The 19,518-nt window shown below is 43.7% G+C and overlaps 1 protein-coding gene across 2 annotated transcripts in view; it reads right to left on the bottom strand.

Annotated features, from left to right (window-relative positions):
- Window positions 1–19,518, bottom strand: part of LOC124302350 (transmembrane protein 132C) — a 206,579-nt gene that overhangs the window by 72,992 nt on the left and 114,069 nt on the right. For both annotated transcript variants that reach the window (XM_046758461.1, XM_046758462.1), the window contains exon 2: window positions 1,405–2,320. In XM_046758461.1, coding sequence (XP_046614417.1) covers window positions 1,405–2,320 — 916 coding nt within the window. The remainder of the gene's footprint in view (window positions 1–1,404; window positions 2,321–19,518) is intronic.

Genomic DNA, 19,518 nt, shown 5'->3' with positions numbered 1-19,518 from the left:
CGGAAATCTGATAGAGCGTGCGGAATATCGCATCGATGTGATGCACGGCTTCGGTCGTGACGTGGCTTACGATATAAATCATCGTTTCAGGTTAATCTGCCCGACTGAACGTCACGACGCACCGGCTTTCGGGGCTATCCTTAATCCCTCTCATGTCCGCGGAGATTATTGCTTCGTAATGACGCATTTTTTTTCCAGCTAGCGTTGGATCGAGCATGAGGAATAGGCTTACAGGAGGGCAAGAGCGATGGAATAATCGAACACTTCGAGTTACGGTGCTGAAAGTAGGATTGACGGATGCAGAGCCGAGCAAGGGGAGAAAAATTAGAAATGAAGGTTTCGAAAAAAGAAGATATAAAATAAAGAGAATCGAAATTGCACCAAGTGATAGAATTACGCTACGTCTTGCCCTGTCAAATACGACGATTTCAACACACCGAGTTGTAGCATTGTCGTATGCATACAGTGTAGGGTATTTCAAAAGAGACACAGCAGGTACGTAAATATTCACATTGAATCCGATAACGATAATTGGCTAAATTACGCGATAAGAATTCGACAGGCTCTTTTTCTCCATCCGATTATAATACGATCATTACATTACACTATATTTGGAGAGGTCGTGTAGGAACGGTCAAAGCGGCATTCAACGACTCGAATAAACTCGAGCTCCTTATTTGGTACCAACCCTCGATCCCACTGCGTCGCTAACAACGGGAGTATAAAATAAATGGGTTACATAGCAGCTGAATGAATCCTTATTCCAACGTTTCACGAAGCACTTCCATACATTCCGCGTGACGACTTCACGGAATTTCCCAACATTCATGCAACAACGATTCTATGTAATGTGAACAGAGTATTAAGCTTTGTTTGACACCCTGGGGTACGCAACAAACGACCACGTGCCTCATTTTCGTTAATTTAAAGTACCTAAATCTAAAAAGATCGGGTCTGCGAAGCCGCAATGTGTCATTTCGATATTTTTTTATATAACCTACATAGGTCCGATAATTTTTCAAATGAAAATATTTAACGGTTCATTTGTTATAACGATTTTTGTCGCTGGGGTACAAATGATCCCAGTGTGTCAAGTACGCGATTCTACAAGACTGCGCGAAGCAAGGGTTAAGCCTCTGACTAAAACCGGGAACAATAGAAACATACCCCCAAAAACGAGGTATTTTGTTATGTAACCTACATAGCCCCAAAAAGTTTTCAAATGAAAATATTTAACGGTTCATTTGTTGTAACGATTTTTGTCGCTGGGGTACAAATGATCCCAGTGTGTCAAGTACGCGATTCTACAAAAGTGCGCGAAGCAAGGGTTAAGCCCCTGACTAAAACTGGGAACAATAGAAACGTACCCCCCCAAAACGTGGTATTTTGATTATCCGTACTCACCGTATGATGACTGCAGCGACAAACGCGCCTTGTCTGGGGTGTAGAAACGCCGGAACATGGAGCCTGGACCTCGGATATAGAGGCGCGTGGGGCACCAAAAGCGTCAAGGCATCATCAGCCCTGAGCTCCTTGTAGGCAGCCCTGTTCGGAGCGAGAGGAACCTGTCCCAACGGAGTGACAGGTTGTATCTGAACCCTGGGCTGACAGCCACCGTCGCTCTCGGTCCTGGGCTCGAGTACGGAATATGCGACCTGAACTAGCCGTGGTAGGGTCTTGGCGACCTTGACCCTACCGGAGGCGTCGGGAGGTGGAAGCGGCGCCCACCACGCGGCGGGGATGGTGATTTGGGCGAGGCAGACGCCGTCCTCGCCGTCGGGACTGCAGGCCGCGGTAAGTGGCGTCCGGCCGGCGAGGGAGGCGTGGAGAACGACGCAGACCCGCTGGTGCCGAGCCAGCAGGACCTGCCGACGACCGCCGGCCTCGCTTCCGGCGTGGAAAAGCACTCTGAGCACCGGCGAGTCCCGAGGGACACTCGGCCGCACTAGGTGAGCCGACATGTCGAGATGCCTGGCGCTGAGTTCCTGAGCATCGAGGAGGGCTGTCGTGGATGTCAAGTTCCGCCTCATCTCTGGTCCCGGAAGCGCGTCCAGAGGATCAGGGACTATGTACCTCGCCGGAACGGTCTGCTTAGTGCTGAAAGGTCCGTAGGTCGCGCGGACCGAGGCCGGCTCGCTGGTCTGGAAGACCGTGAAGGTGTCGATGGACAGGATCGAACCCGGCGGCGCGGGACCCGGTGCTAGGATTGGGGGCACCGGGATCGAATCCGGCTGCGCCGGGTACGACTGTCTTGGTGTGTGCTTCAGGAAGAATCCTCCATCCTTGTTCTCGAAGTGCACCTCGACCGACGCAGCTACGCCTGTATGGGCAGAAAGAGACAGGATTGTTATCTTAGGGCATCGTCATGGGTTGGATGGTACGAGGAATGGGTTTGTCTTTCGGTCGGATGATAACTATCGCCTAAGTAAACCATCGTCCCACTAGCAGAGAGTCTCGATCAATGTTTATCGAAGTAAGCAAGGTGTTACCCTCCAAATTGGAAGAGACTTTTTCTTCGTTAAATCAATCATCTTCGATCATACCGTCACGGAATACGTACACAGTTCTCTCTTGATGAACCTGAATCTAAATTCAATCTCATCAGTAGGACTAATTCCGTAGAAATTTTGTGGTGTACTATATTTGTCCCAAGTTTTCAACACTGAGCTTCGGTACGGTTCGATTCATAGTTTGACTGTGAAATAAGCGGATAGAATTATGCAATGAAGATTGCACGGTTACCGCGTCTTGAAAACACTTCGAAGTTCGGTAACGTGAGGTAAAAAGTGTATCAAAAACGGGTTATAATTTTTCTCTACAGAGGGATCACATGTTCCAATGAAGAGAACCCGCTTGCCATGGAACATCCGCAGTCTAAGTACAAGGGTACGAGATGCGGTACACGTGTAACGCACACCCTAACCAGCTAGTGCAGGAATAGCACAAGCATTAAGGGTAAGCCCGTGTGTGCAGGGGCAGGTCGTAGATTAGTCAGAGAGGAATCAAGCACAGGGAGGAAGGGGGGTACGGCGGTAGGGGGTGGTGTAGGTAAAGTAGAAGGATTACGAATCCGGGGATGACGAGGTCCCCGTCTCATTCTACGGATTAGAGAAAACGGCGAGATTGCGGAGGACGGATGGATGGATGGACGGACCGAGTGACGCGGGATTCAATTTCGTCTCTGTTAGTCGGGGCTCCGAAACCGAAAGGGTCCAGCCGACTACCTAGATTCCAGTTATTATACGCAACGGCACGAGAGAGATATAGAGAGTGAGAGAGAGAGAGAGCGAGAGAGAGAGAGATTCCTCCGCCACGCATAGATGGGTATAATATGGGTTTAATCTGGTACCGAGACGCTGACGTTATACCGCGCAGGGGGTTGAATGACGACGAGGAAGTGAAACTTCTATGCAGGACCGTTCGCCGTTCGTTCGTTTTATTTTACAGAAAATTAAGCTACCTCGTACGTGTGTACGTTGAACCTACACCAGCCCGCAGTAACGGAAGTTTACGGGAACTCGGATACAATTGCGATTCTGCGGCAGTAATTTCACCGAGCAAATATTAAACCCCAAGTGGTAACATTCGCTTTTACTACATTTCGTGCCTCAAACTCGAACTTCGCAGTAAACAAGCATCCAAACGGTGATTCCTTCGGCGAAGAATTGAAAAAGACAGACCTGTTCTTCGGTCTAAGTGAACGTGAAGTTTTTTGGAACGCGGAATTTGGACGGTGCGCCGTCATAATCCATGGCCTAAGGACAAAGTTATCGGTCCCGATGTTATTCGCGAAGAAAATGGTTTCCGCGGAAGATATGGCTAAGCCGATAATCTCGGGAAATGAAGGAACTCCACCGGCAGGGTCAATACTTGCTTCTCTTCAGACCTCGGAGGTGCATCCAGCAAGCAGCTATTTTTACAACAGAGTTTTGTGCTCCACCTTGGCTTATTCTTTCTCGTTTCGAATCGAGCAGCTAATTCCGCTCACGTTTCCTAGCCCCGGTAATTATTTTCCGCAGGGTTCGAGAATGGGGGTTGAAGAAACAAAAGAGAGAAGTAAACGAGGAGAAAGAAAGTACGGAACAAGAGACACCCTCTCGAAAGGAATAAGAAAAAATAAATAAATAAAAAAAAAAAAAACCACCGACAAGGATACACAGAGGCAGTTAAAATTTAGAACCTGTACCGCGTTCCAGTTAATCCAACCACCACGTTGAGCCACTAGAAAAGTTTGAGACAAACGATGCAGGTGCATTCCGGGTTAATGAGGTAGTCGGAGAATTGTCTGCAATTGTTGAACATTGAATTTTGTTCGAAGAGGTGTAAGGTGTAGCTTCAAAAACTTGTGACGAATAGTGAGAAAAAAATATATCGTAAAACCTGAAGAGAGGTCGCTACCAATTATTGTAATATTTTTCATTCATTTTTATATCTACACCTTAAGGACTTATCATATATATGTTAGTTTATTTTTTTCGTATCACGGTCGAATTAATCATTGTTCATAAAAATCAGTACCAAAAACGAAACAGGGAGGTTCGAGGTGATGCGATACTCCCATTTCGGTAACAAAAACTGTTATCGAAATCTTTCCGAGACAATTAATGTTTCGGATAAAAGACGAGAACAGCCAACTGCGGAATTGTTGGGCCCAGTTTGCTATTGATTGGTGAACGATTGATCGGACCACAATACAAAAAAAAAAAATAATTTAAATAAAACTAATATATAATATAGAAGTCCGTAAGGTGGATAAGGACCTCTAAATATTTTCTTACCTCTACCAAGTTGGACGACATTTTTTTTCTCAATATTTGTCACAAAGTTTTCGAGTGGTACCTAATAAAAAAAAAAAAGAAGTAATAGAATTAACCATCGTAGCGTACGTCGAATCGCGAAGAGTTAATAGAGAGTTCCCATGTATCTGAAGTAAAAACAAGGAAAGTTCGGTGGAATTCGTCACTTCAATCATGGTAACGAGTCACGTTGAGACCACCACACCATTGCATCGGCTTTGAGAGACGCGTCCCGAATGAACGCGATGCAATTCTCCGACGCAGTTCTGTCGAGACGAAAATTCTGAGGGGCTCAAGCCGTCGGGCAATGGCGATTCCAATTTTCCGGATGTTTGGAGAATTCACGTCTGGGTAACTTGGTGGACCTCCTCGGAACCCCCGGTCGGCTTTCGTCTACCGAATTTTCAACCGCTAGTCGCCTGATTCGTCTGCATACGCAAAATATCCCGTTCAGCTTTTCCGAGCACCTCCGTGTCTTTTTCTCACTATTATGCAGCCTCTTTTGCCACCTTCGATACGAACTGAAGCAATTTTATATCTCAATTTGTTGTTCAATTCTCGTCTCATATTGAGCAAACTTCATTTCGAAACGCACCGCTGTCCAGTTGCAAAAATTCGTTTCGGATGATTCGAAGAGAAAGATTTCAAGTTATGCCACCTCAAATTTATCACGTAAAAACGAAAGGTGCCTTGTGTTCGAAAAGTCGTTATTCAAAAGCAAACAAGTTGAAATTGTTTGGAGAATCATGAAATCATTTTCGCAAATAGATATGACACTTTTTTCTTTCTTTCATTATTGTTTTCTTCTCCGAGTCCGGGCATATGTATATAAATGTCGTTGTTTGGTTAGGTTAGTTTGTCTGCTTGGTCCGTAGCGGCGCCATAGCGTATGGGAGTAAATAAATCATCCCATAAGTGCGTGCGTTATACGTATGTACCTAAGCCTAGAATGTAATTGGTATCCTCTCATGATATGGGAGCGCGGATATGTATTTGGACAAGTAATCGATTTATCCCAAACCGTCGAGCGGAGAGTGAGAAATATGTGAAAAACAAAGAAAAAGAGAGAGAGAGAAAACGAAGATATGCGCGGAGGATAAACGAGATCGAAGTATTGTATACATTTTCATATCCAACTGAGCCTGACAATACGTTATAAATTGTTACTCCCTAGCAGCCTTTATTTATGTATATCCACAACCTCTATACATGTATTTTGTACGAAAATTTATTACACTCATTGTCAGTCGAGAGCGTTGTGAGACAGATACCGAAATATATAAAAAATAAAAAAAAAAATTATAAGAAGCCTCGATCCATCCGCTTCCATCGATCTCTCCCGAAATGCGATAACTATAAACGCGAGAATTGCTGATTGCGGAAAATATTCTCAGACTTAAATTAATCGGGAGAACTGATATAATTACTGTTCATAGATTTTGGCTGTTCGAAATGATCCGTACAGGTGGTGATGATCCAAGGGGGTGTGAGGTGCTTCAAGGATTCCGAATGAATTATCCAGGTACACTCTGCAGCACGTTCTATCAGCTCCAAGATTACGCAATCCGTAGAGCTTTGTTTCGCTAAATTAAATCAGAGATGATGTCCACTTCTACATGCTCTCGCGGGGTTTATTGTACCGGTATCGGTGGCTGGGCGAGGAGGGTGCGGAGCGAAAGAGAGAGAAAGAGAGAGAGAGAGAGAGAGAGAGAGAGAGAGAAGGCTACACACACTTTCGTGCAATTGCCTAAGCAATTGTCACCTCTTCACTGATAAACCATCCGCTCGCGATATCTCTCCTCCACTTTATCGTTCTCCAGGTTAAACCATTTGCGAAATTGAGCCATTCTCGCGCAGCGGTTGACTAACGGTTTTCCAATCATTTTCGAATGAAGGTAAAATAGAAACATCGAGTCTTTGCAGCGTCGAGTAATAAAAGTGTAAAAGAGAAAGAGAGAGAGAGTGAAACCTGTAGACCAAAAGAATTTCGACAAGTATAAATTGTTTCTCGAGGTCGAGAGTATAGATAATGTGATTTAAATTTCGCGGATTCAGATGGATTAAATCTGTTATAAATTTGCTAATAACGACCATGTAACGTCAATATTCAAGGAACGGGTTTCAACACCGAGCCGTGAGAATAGAATGAATAGAAATTTTGAACATAGGGTAAACAACGACCCCTTTATCAGAGTTGAAATTTTCCGTCGAAGTTGTAAAACCCACGAAACTGTTGGAAAGGTGTTAAGCCGGGCTGACCCCTGAGGGTGAGAGTTGGGATTCGGCTAAACCGTATCGCCAGCTGAAACATCTAATCAAGGAGGAGGTAGGAAAACTGGGAGACAAGTTGTATAATTATATTGCACACGGGGTGTGCGAACATAGCTTTATACATGAATAACGCCGAACCCCAGCGACACGGTTTAATTTTCCCATAGCGTAGCGTACAACGCATCGTGTAAAGTCTGTAGCGGAATGCAGAAGGGCGAACAAACGCACGCGTTTTGCGGATATATAAAACGTAGTCCGCATTCCTCCGGCTCTTTCGTCCAGGACGCAGCGGTACGTACGCATATTCCTAGTTTACGCTCGACTCGGTTCACCATACATATATTGTGGGAAACGGGACGACCCTTTGCTCGTCACGTATCCGCAGGGGATGTTCTCGTGTTATCAAAAGAACGAATCGGAGGACGAAAATCAGAGCCAATGATATGTATGTACGTACACTGATTGTGAAAGAAATTTTTAGTTCCGATTACCGCTCAGTCTTTGACCATTTTCATTTTTTACCACAATCGAAAAATATAGTTCTAGGTCAAAAATGAAAATTAGTTTTCTAGCGTGCCTCGTTTTTCGTAATTCCAACAATATTCAAACAGTTTTTTTAACGATACCTCTTTTAATCAATTTTTCTAGTTACTGTAACAAATGAAATTTTTCTCAGTGTACGTTACGCCAGACCCCGATATTGGCGTAATCGATTTTTTCAAAGACTGTTGGTAAATCGTTGGTAAAAATTCTCAACCAAAAATGTAACGTTGGTTAAATATTTCAACACCGAGATTTTTCAAGTTTTCAATGGGGTCCGTCAACCCCCCACTTACTCAAAAGGTGATTAGAAAATCACGAAATTTCCTTAGAATCGTAGGTAAGGATTCGTAAGCGAATAAAAAAGCAAAATAATCTTTGTCGTTGAATAATATTTCGCAAATCAGGCTGCCAAATCTGGATCTTGGAATCTTTATCCATTCAAGTTTCGAACGGTTAGCGAATCGTTGATAAAGATTCGTGAATCGTATTTTGTCGATCGTAAAGTTTCGTGAACAGAATCACGAGTTTGGAAAGGAATTCAAATTTCTATAAGTAACATGCCTATCAATGACGTCGACTCTTCGATCATTCAACAGATACATACATATAGACAAAAGTCTGTCGATCTGTCCGAGTGATTTTGACAAACTTACGCGATAATTTTGAACACGTTGAGTGAAAAATCTGAAACTGATGGGACTTAACAGCCGAGTGACATAGTTTTGAAAGAACAATTAGATAAAAAAAAAAACAAAGATTCCTGAGAAACGAAGAGGTTATAAGTTAAAAAAAAAAAATATATATATATATATATATTCATATTGAGAAAAACATAATCGTTCATTTCGCAAATGTAATAAAGAAAAAATGTAGGTTCGTCGGATAAACATTGAAAATTAATTTTCGCCGAAATCTGAAGTTGAAATGGAACGGGACACGGTAATTACTCATGCCTATAATTTGATTATAAAATCCAATAAGTTTCAAATTTTTTCATCCATCCGTTTCCGAGATCATCGCCGGAGTTTCTCGGACAGATCGACATTTTGCTGAAAACCTGCTTTCTGCGTTTCAGAGCTTCGAAAACGTGAAGATTAGTTGAAATTAGAAAAAATGTTTTCGACATCTTTACATAATCACCGAAAGTGATGAAAAGTTGAAAATAAAAACAAAAAAAAAGGAAAAGAATTGAAATGGAACAAAAATCGTTTACAGTGAGGATACGATAAATGCTGAAGGGTGATGAGCGGATAAAAAAAAAAAAAAAAAAAAACCAAAAACTCTCAATTGTCGAGGGATTTAACCGACAAAATCGACTACTGGCTGTTAATTTCTTATAAATGTATGGAAATTTAGTGAAACGAGATAAAAAGCGTGCTGTGGCAGGAAATTCGGAACACTCAGTACGCGTTGTGTAAAGAAAGAAAAAAAAAAAAAAAAATCAAATTACGCGTACAGAGCACAATTTCCGTTGTCGCGTAGTTTGCACAATGTATTGTCGCATATTTGTTGCGCAGTCGTTATTTTTCGGTACATATTGTAAAATCAACGAATCGCATTGTATACTTACGAGGTATAATGAATCGCGGATGTTATAACGCCGAAAGAAATCCGATAGAGATTTTCGAGTGAATATTGCGAATTGTTCGATTTCGCAAATCGTACGAGTATCGACGTACAGTGGTTACCAAATTTCGGATATATGTATAGGTACTCACTTACATTTGCGAGCCTATTGTGCGGAGGCACGCGTTAATGGGAATTTCGCTACGCCCGAGTTTCGCCCATTATATGCGAAATTATGCGGACCATTTGACCACCTGGGGACTCTGGAACCCACCGATAAATGGCGAACACGGGATCCGGGCGAATTCTATTTTCCGATACACCAGCGGCTGCTTGCTCGATTGTATCGCTACGACGAAATCGATTTAAACCGAATTATAACAAGAACGCGAAATTAAAATCCTTTTGAACAACGCGTGCGAGATTGGCCCATGATCCATAAAGAATATTGCCAAAATCTAGTGCGAAATACCTTTTCGTTTTTACTTCATGTTTCGGCCGCAAGAAGAAGGTCGAAAATATTTTCGGGTAATTGGCAAAAATCCAAACGAATCGTTATTTCTTAAGCTTATTGTTATTATTATTATTTCTTGAGAGCTCTAAACTTTGAACTTCAAATTGGCGAAGTTCAAGTTTCATTTACAATCGTTCTAATTGGTGACGAAAAATTTTCGTGATCGGGCATTAGGTACGACGATCAATTCCGAGCAGGAAACTTTGAAAAATTAGAACCATTCGGAGCTCCGGCTCTTACAAATTGATCGAATGATTCTGTATTCCACAAAGTTCATTCCGCATTCCGATCACTCGAAATTTTAACCCACGCTATATCTGTTCCACCTTACTGTCCATCTCTGCGAAACGATTTTGCCAACGACTTTGAATTCTAATCGCGTAGACCCGGCCGAATACGTGACGTATTCGGCATCAGCAGGCTTGGTTTTGACCTCAACCTGAACAAGAAGTCCGTGCCATGTGAAACGCTGATCACGAATCGGAAGGCAGTTATTAGCGAAGGAATAGCTGACCTTGATTTCCGCCAAATGGAGGAAGACGAGAAGTGGAAAAAAAAAGTAAATACCAAAGAGCTAGAAGAAGACGAAGAACTTATAATTATCGAATATATTTCTGCGGTGCCAGAACCGCAGAAGTCAGATCAAAGTATCAATTTATACGGTATCGAGGTGATAACTTTTCCCCGTTTCCAATTCTTTATACGAAATTCACAGCATGGATGAAAAATTTGTAGAAACGTAGAGAAGTGGCGATTCAAAAACTGCGGAATAATTTTCCTCCGAATTTGGTCAACCCCCTTACGATGGCCACTTTTGCGGAAAAAAAAGTTCCCTGACCTTTCTCTGACTTTCTCTGACCAGTTGTTCAATTTTCTCTGACTTAAGTTCTTATTTCCTTCGTTAGTGCGACGAATCTTCAATTAAAATACCCCCAATTCTTCATTTCGTCTCAATGTAAATTCACAAGGAAATTGAACAATGTTAGAAAAAATTACATGAAAACACATCCAAATGTTTATATGTATACATATATATTAGGGTAGTCCTTCGTTAGGGCTCTGACGAAACCCAATTCTCAGATTTTTGTCAGATTGTTATGTCAACTCTAACCCCTCCCACCAAGAGAGTGGATTTCCCCATTAAAAATATACGTGTTTCGGCGACATGAATTTTTCGTTTTGTTTCCATGATTGACTGCCAAATTTTTTTTTTCCTTTACGTTTCCCAATTTTTCCCTGACCACCTTGCCTCGGTCCAGTAATTTGACCATTCTGCAACGACGTAGTCTCGAGATCTTTTCCCGTCGAAAACGTTTCTTCACTCGTTTCGATGATAGAAGACTGGTTTGTGGAAAATGGTACTTCAGGTTAAATTTACACACACGGACAAGCGATGGCGCGAAAGAAAAGTGATAACTCGAAGGATGAGAATGCGAATGGGAATCGGTTTACTTTGTATTCGTTCCTTGCCTCATGGTTCCGCCTAATTGCTTGCCGGCACGTGTCTCCTGGGAATTTCATAGAGCTTGCAGCGCAGGCAGACAGACAGACAGACAGACAGACAGACAGACAGACAGACAGACAGACAGACAGACGGACGGACGGACGGTTGAACAATTGCTCTCCATCCCTTGAGGAAAGTTTCTTACCCGCTTGAGGATCGTCACCGAATTTCCCAACGTTAGACTAGAGAGACGTTACGTAGCGTTGGATATTTCATCGAGTTCTCCAAAGCGTCGCTGTTGATATACACGGGGAATGGGTGATACGCCAAACTTCGGGATGAAAAAAGAAATTCGGAATTTGCGATCAGGGTTGACGCGGTGAGCGATTGTAAAGCGGATTGGAAAATTATGCGTGACCAAAGTGGTGCGCCGAGAAAGGAGAGCAAAGGGCGAGTCAATTCAGCAGGAATGTTTCCGTACCGTCGTAACTCGTTTATGTGCTCGCACACACGACGGCAGGTGTGAATATATACGCGGTATACAAAGAGATACGAATGCGATATGATAAAATACGAAGCGAAGTGTATTGGACAGGGGTGGAGGAAAAACTTATCAATTCTTGGGACAAGAGCATCGGGGTGACGGCGATACTTGAACGCGGGGTACAGGTATTGAAAACTTGGGATTTACGCCGACTTCCCTGCACGGAATTTTTCCCCCCTATCAAGATTTTTACGGGCATGCAGCGCGGGCACGATCCTGTCACGATGTGCGGCTGCATGCATGCATGCATACGTGGCTTACGAGCTTTACGAGGCGGTATAACTCGCAAGCACGCCGTATAAGCTGAAGCTTCGAAATACGTCTATCCGGCGCATAGCCGCGGCCAATTGCAATCGCTCATTCGCGAGAAGGTGAAACGCGCCCGGGAGGATACAGAATAATAAGTAAGCCGTACGTGGGGCGAGGAAAATTTTATCAGGTTGTCCACAAATTGTATGGAAAAGAAATTCCATGACATTTCCTAGTTTTTCAATACCTAAGACCCAGTTTTCTCTGACATTTTGCCACACTGAGAGATATTTTTACTTCCGATTACCGCTCAGTCCTCGACTATTTTCATTTTTTACCACAATCGAAAAATATAGCTCTAGGTAGAGAATGAAAATTAGTTTTCTAGCTGTTACCGCAAAGTCTGGTATCCGTTAATATTCCTTCTCATTACGATCACTGTTACTATATTTTCTTCTGGCTGCTGCGAAAAATTTAATACTTGTGCAACGATAAATTGATGTTAAAGCCTTGTTTGACTAAAAAAGTAGAGTAAACCTCAAAAATTGATTTTGCGTTGCAATTACCAAAAAAGGATCGAAGATAGCGCAAAATGGTTAGGCGTACCTCGTTTTTCCTAATTCCAACAATATTCAAACAGTTTTTTTTTTAACGATACCTGTTGTACTAAATTTTTCTAGTTATTGTAACAAATGAAATTTGTCTCATCCCCGTTCTGGTAAGCTACAAAAGTCCAAATCGTTCAGCTCATTAACTCTATATTCGTTTCAAATTCAATTCTAATCCAAGAAAAATATAATTTACAAAAAAAATCAAGCTAGAAAAATGATTTCTAATCTCCATGATAGAAAACTGACATCGTCAGTTTTTTCCACGACCAAATCAAAGATCCCCTGACATTTACAGGTTTTCCAGTTGCGTGGCCACCCTGTTTCATATAACAAGCGAAATAATCCTGCGAATCGCTGAATGGGGGAAAATTTCGTGAACCTTTCAAAGTCCGGGATAATCTGTCGGGACGCGGACCGGTTATAGGCTTCGTCATTAGAAACCGCAGCGACGGGATTGAAAACTGATGGAAACGTGAAAACTCATCCCGGCGTTTGCGAAGAGGGAAACATCTTTCTTAGTACGTTGATTGACGGGAGACACGAGAGATGGGACAAGAGACAGGGACTCCACGACAGATTGTTATGGATAATAACCCAGCTCGGCTTCGTCGTAATCGATTTGTTTAAAGAAACACTTAACCTTCGTTTCCCTTCCACTTTGTCTGTCGATGATGAATCGACACATTTTCGTTTCACTCTCTCTCTCTCTCTATCTCTATCCCTCCGATTTTCGTATAAAAATATTGAAGCTTTTCGGTGGGCGTTTTCAGATCCTCCGATAACGATGAAACGGTAATTTCATGAATTCTCCTGCCACGAAAAGAGGGATAGACGGTAATAACAACAATAAATACCAGCCACTCGAGTGTGAGAGAATAACAGAACGTGAAGAAGAAGAAAAAGAAAAAGTGAGGATGAAAAATATCGTCAAGCTGGAAAGATGGTGGAGCTTATTGGCGACGTGGAGCGGCATCGATTCTCAGGACGTCTGCCACAGCCACCGTAGTCCCTGAGAAATGAGGAAAGTTTGCACTAGGCTCGAATACCACGTTGTTACCTGGAGAAAGGAAACGCGGTCCGCAGTAGCAATTTTATTATTTTCTTTCTTGCCTTTTTTTCTTCTTTCTTCCTGTTTTCCCCTTTATATTATTACTATTATCATGATTATTATTATTATTATTATTGTTATTATTATTATTATTATTATTATTTGATTATTCTCTCCTCGTCTCGACAAGGTAGTTCCAACACCTAACCTAGTCTCACCGGCTGTTTGCACAGTCTGGTCTAGAGGAAGTGTTCCGGGTTCTCTTCTGGCCGCTTGCCAATTTCTCAGACAAGCACGACGATGTAGTTTTTTTTTTTTTTTTTTTTTTGTTACTTCCCAATTTTAATCAACTTTTTTTCCTCCACTCCGAGTCAATTATTCTCTACTTTTCACTGCTGCCTGTCGACAAGTGCATAAAGAGCATCATCTCGCATAACGGCTGGGAAACCAGACACTATTCATCATGTATTATACACTTTTCAGCAAAGCAAGTCGATCAACGGATATACGAGAAGGGCTTCGAGACACCCCTCGGAAAGACGAATAAACTCCTCGCCGCTTCAGTTGCAGCCATCACGTTGAGCTTTTTGAGCTTTTTGAGCTTTCTCGGGCACTTCGGGACATTAAATATTAACACGCCAAGCGTCCGGTTCCCGTCCCTGTCGTTTCATTCGCCTGATTTTTACTCCCCAAGCGTCTGCAACTGTCTTATTCACGGGAGATGATCTCCTCCTCAAGGCACAAAAGGGAGGCGCGTGACACTCGAGACCCTACGCGCGATTCCGTGACCAAGTACCCACCGACGAGATCATTTGGTACCTACGAGAGTAGGTGTATAATATATACGTAGTATCTTTGCCAGCTAAACTCGTCCGGGATTTTTGGGGCGTGAAGGAAATCACTCAGTCGGATGATGTTTCACACGGAATGAAGACTAATAACACGGCAGTGATGAATGGAAACGGCGGAGTTCATCTTTGGACCGAAGGAAGCAAGGTGAAGAACGCACAGGACAATCAAGGATGTATGATCAAAAAAAAAAAATAATGTGTTTAATCAAAAACATATGAAAGTTGAACAGGACAACTGAAACTGCGGATCAAGCTGAATCTGATTAATGAAATACCACGTAATCCAGACAAAAACGTTTCAACGCTGAATTCGAATTGCAAACACCTTGTTATCAACACGGTTATAGAAAAATCACAATATTCTTTCCATTATTTTTTCACCAGCAAAATCGTACTAAGAAATAAAATCATAACTCACTGAATTTGCAATATTTTGAGCTGAAAATTGACTGAGTAACTCTCGAGGCACAGATATCAAAGAAAAAACAAAAACAAAAATAAATAAACATTGAAATACTGCGCGATACATAAAAAGGAATTTATTTGAGTGAGTAAAGTTGACTTTTTAGCAAGAGAATAAATTCACGTTTTTTTTTACGATATTTCATTATATATTTTGCTTGAAATCAGATTAGTTTGAATGTTTTTCGTACGGGATTTACGGTGAAGATGTTGTGTGGCCATTTTGACCACGGTGTGGAACTTAAAGGAATCGACGATCATTAACTTTTTTTGTAAGTCAGCTAATATAAATGAGAGATTTATAGTACGCATTGCATACCTACCCACAACTATTTCCGAGAATTATCAAGAGAGATACGGAAGTATCGGAAAAAGAATTTATTTATTCAAGAATACTTCATCAGGCAGCCGCTCCGCGCTAAGCTCGGTACGAAGAATGACGTCAGAAGAATGCATTTTTAGTGAGAGAAATTTATGAGCCCGAGGAAGACTCAAGTGAAATATACGAAGGTCGAGGTACGGTATACATATACGTAGAGAAACGACGGTGGTGCTCTTTTATTCCACTTTCCGTATAATGGATAATCTGCATAAAACGGGAGAACGCTTTTTGCCACTGAATCTCGACTGATACTCCTCGACTGAATAAATGAAAGAGGAGGAGGAGGAGGAGGAATAAGGAGAACGGATAACCGTGGCGGCGCTTATCTGCCACTCCGAAAAGAGATAACAAAGTCCGTCAAATATCGCTGCCCGCACGAACGTTTTACAAATGATCCCGTCTACTTTTCATCCGCATCGGTGATCAGGCAAAGTTTGTTGGACAATTTGACGACGTACCGGATATACGCACGCGTCAACGTTTGCGGGGAAAAATAATGAACAAAGTTTCGTCCTACCATCCGTGAGAGGGAAACGACGCGACGCGACGACGGTAGGGAGAGGAGAACCAGGTCGAGAACTTTACTATAGGCTGCGCGGATGTACAGAATTCTCTGATGAAACGGTCAAGGGTCCTTATTCCCGACCTCAAATCCATCCCACGCCCGGCTCAACCGCGGTGCAAACAAAGTTTTCCCCGACACAGTGTATAAGCTATGGTCGCCTCGTCGACCCTTTTTTTTCTTCTTACCTCATCACATACACCCGGTCGTTGATCTCTCTCTCTTTCTCTCTCTCGAGCAATTTTTTCCACTTGTTATACCCGGGGCGTCTCGTTGACCAAGGGTGTCGAAGACGTACCTCGGTTAACGAACACTTCAAGTGCGGACAAAGACGCTACCGACGGTGAATGGAGACAAGAACGCGATGGCCAGTGAACGGGAATGCTCATTGACTGGACGATGCTCGCTGCTTCAACCTCGCCTTACCGTCACTCTTCGTCCACTTAACGGTCGGCCACTTCTACGTCGATTTGTCGAAAACCTGACACGCGGTAGATACGCTCCCCACTAATTTTAAACAGAGCGGAATTTTTGGCGCCGTATTACGGAACTGTAACACGGTGTCCGGTGAAAAATCCATAACGAATTCAAGGACGTTCGGAAGAAAAAAAAAATACACGAATTCATGAATTCTCCGCAGAGGGTAGAGGTCACTGTACATAATCGACGCGATGTACGAGATACATTAAGTTACTTCTACTACCACCTGTTAATAGGAAAGAACGAAAGACACGATTCGATGTGGAAATCCATTTTTTTTCTAAACATTTACTCAGTGAGCACAAATAAATGTGTGGTCCGTGGCAAAGCTTGAAAATAGAATGTTTCCAGGACACAAGAAAAATTCAAGGACTTCCAGGACCATCGGACAACATTGGATGATATAATCATCGCGTCCGATAGCAATGGTCCGTGGAATTTGTTGAGGTGCGAATTAGAGAGTTATGCGGTCGATGGGTGTTACACCGTGATGCGGAGATACGACGTACCTGAGGTGCGCAGGTTCGTTCTCCTCGACGACTCGATCCGTATCGGGAATCTCGGAGTCGCTCTGGAGCGACACTCAATTATACGGTGAGAACGCTGCACCCGCGATCAAGAGATACGAATTCTGCTCTCCCTTCGTACACCTGAGGACCAGCCAGAGTGGATACGGCGTTTGCAGTCCCAGCGAAGCGTTATCGGGATCCTTGGAAACGCGAAACTCGGCAGCAGAAGGCGATAGATCAACAGTTTCCGTTGAACCGCTAATAACCGGGATAATCAGCGGGTTTCAGGGAACGATCTGCGCCAGATCACCGCCACGAGATTACCTTGACAACTCCTCTCGGATGGTCGGACGATTAATTACCACAATTCCCAGCGTGCTCAACATTGTCGCCGATGATCGTAGCACGCGCGATCGATAAACTGGGAAGGACCTTCTTCTCAAGTTCGCCACATTGTATCGAGGCTTGGCGAACTCGTCCTGCCTGCGGCCCGGGGTAAAGGATCTCCGAGATGCAAATTTACGCGTGGTGGACGGCCATTTTTCTGCCGGCCTTGAAGACTCTTCGCTCTGCGAACGCTGTTTCGCAACAGGGTCGTAAATCGAATGTCGAACAAATTATACCCACGATTTTAGCCCCGCACGGGATCAAAGGTTCGGACACAGAGCTTTGGTCGCGGTCAGTTTTTGGGGGAGAGAATTTCGCTGATAGCAGCGATATAGTCACCAGATTTCGAACGCGTCGACGATTCTCTGCAAATTGGCAATCGCGATATTTCCAGCAAAAAAAGAAACGAGAAAACCCGATATAAAACCTGAATTTAAATGACAACGAAAAGGAATGATCAATCCGGCAGAGGTGCGAACTACTTTGATTTCCTCTGCAGAGGAATCGGAAAGCTTGATGCATTTACGTTGAAAACACAGTTACCGGTGATAGAAAAATGATTAGATTGTTGTCGCTGCTGCATCTTGCTCTCTGTCTCTCTCTCTCTCTCTCTTTCGAACGTGATTTTCTCTCTAATCCTCCAGAGAGTGGCTCTGCGGGAGAATTTATATTTCGTTCGCGTCAATTTTATTTCTCATTTTCCACAACGGTCCCTTCGGCAAGCCTCTCGAGTCTCGAGTGACCAACTCCTTTGTACGGTCGAGATAAGAACGCGGAGTGTAGGGAATTGATTTTACACGTCATAGTTCGTTGCACAATAACCGGAAGAGGTAATCCTGTTCGTAGAATTCGAAAAAGCAGTTCGCCTCTGTAATATGACAAACTTGAAGAGAGTAGAAAAAGGCAATCTCAAGAGACGGTAGCCGAGTTTCTTCTCATCTTCCGTAGAATCGCTGCTGTCTGGATTCGAGGCGTAAACAACACCGTTCACGAATCCGTGAAAACGACGAAACGGTGAACGGGAAGAGTAAGAACGAGTTTCGGCTCATTTTATTCTCCCCCGAAGACGACGCGACGTTACAACGCGCAGAATTACGTTCGGAGAGCGTAGCTGGTGCGAAGCCGTAAAATCTATACTCTTGTGATTTTCCGGTAGTACGAACGCCAACTAAAAGTTTAATTGGAATTGAATCCGTGCCGGTGGTGCTCGTGGCGTGCTGCTGGCCTGATGCCGGCGGATCTTGAGAATAATCTTCCGCCGTAGGAAGCAGCAGGCAGGCAGCAACACCACCACCAGCAGCAGCAGCGGCAGAGTTTCCCTCCGTCTTATACTGCTGAAGCACCGGGGAGAACCTGGCGAACGAACACCTCCACCACCTAACAGCGTTGGAAAGACGACGGAATCTGAAAATAGACCGGAGCCGAACGAACAAGGGAGAGAATATCGAGAACTCACGGCTTACCAATTATCTCTTGGATTTCCAACTCCCAACTCCCAGTTGCCATCGCCCCCTTTCACTTACGATTTCGAAGAAGGTGGAGAGCACCATCTTCTCGAAGAAGTTACGAAGCTCGTTTCTTACCGTCGCTCACCCCATGAATTCTCGTTGTTTCTTCCTTTTTTTTCTTCTTCTTCTTACTCCTCCTTGAGAACAGGAAATGAACGTTTTGGTTCGAGAAACTTGAGGGGTTATTCCTCAAAGACCGAGAACATCGCGACAACGAATTTGAAACCCTTGGCCGAAATTCGTACAGTTCCAAGCTTTTACCCTTGTAATTCGGACTGGTAAGATATAGCGTGAATCCCTTCGGCATTTTTGCCTTGTAAAACAATTCCGTAACGTTGAAGTACATAGGCATCTCGCGAGCTTGCAGGAGACTCGGAAGGATTACTAGAGGAGGTGGAAAACCTCCTGGCAAGTTGTAAGCGACGGAAAGAATAGATCGAAGAACGGATAGGGTGTTCGAGTTTGTTCGAGTGGCTCGAGTAAGGTTTAAGAGCTTCGAAAGAAGCAAAGTATCGACGCCCCTCTCGGCTGCTTTCCTCGGATCTTTGGGGAAAGGGAGTTTGGCGGAAGGGGAAAGGCAACGAGCGGAACCGGGCGAGAGGAAATACAGGGAAGACGACGGGGCCGCTGCACTTAGTTCGGGATTTAGTTGGCGAGATTTATGTTTAGGTCAGGTGGTGCGCAGACCCTCTCACCCGGGTGCCAGCGGCTCGGTGCCCCGATTTACAGTTCGCGGAGGCGAGCGTCCGTGACCGATGGGTGCTGCCCGTTTCCTTCCCGAAAAGGACCAG

The sequence above is a fragment of the Neodiprion virginianus genome, chromosome 4 (genome assembly GCF_021901495.1).
Source record: "Neodiprion virginianus isolate iyNeoVirg1 chromosome 4, iyNeoVirg1.1, whole genome shotgun sequence".
Lineage (NCBI taxonomy): Eukaryota > Metazoa > Arthropoda > Insecta > Hymenoptera > Diprionidae > Neodiprion > Neodiprion virginianus.
This window is presented reverse-complemented; position numbering and strand designations above follow the sequence as displayed.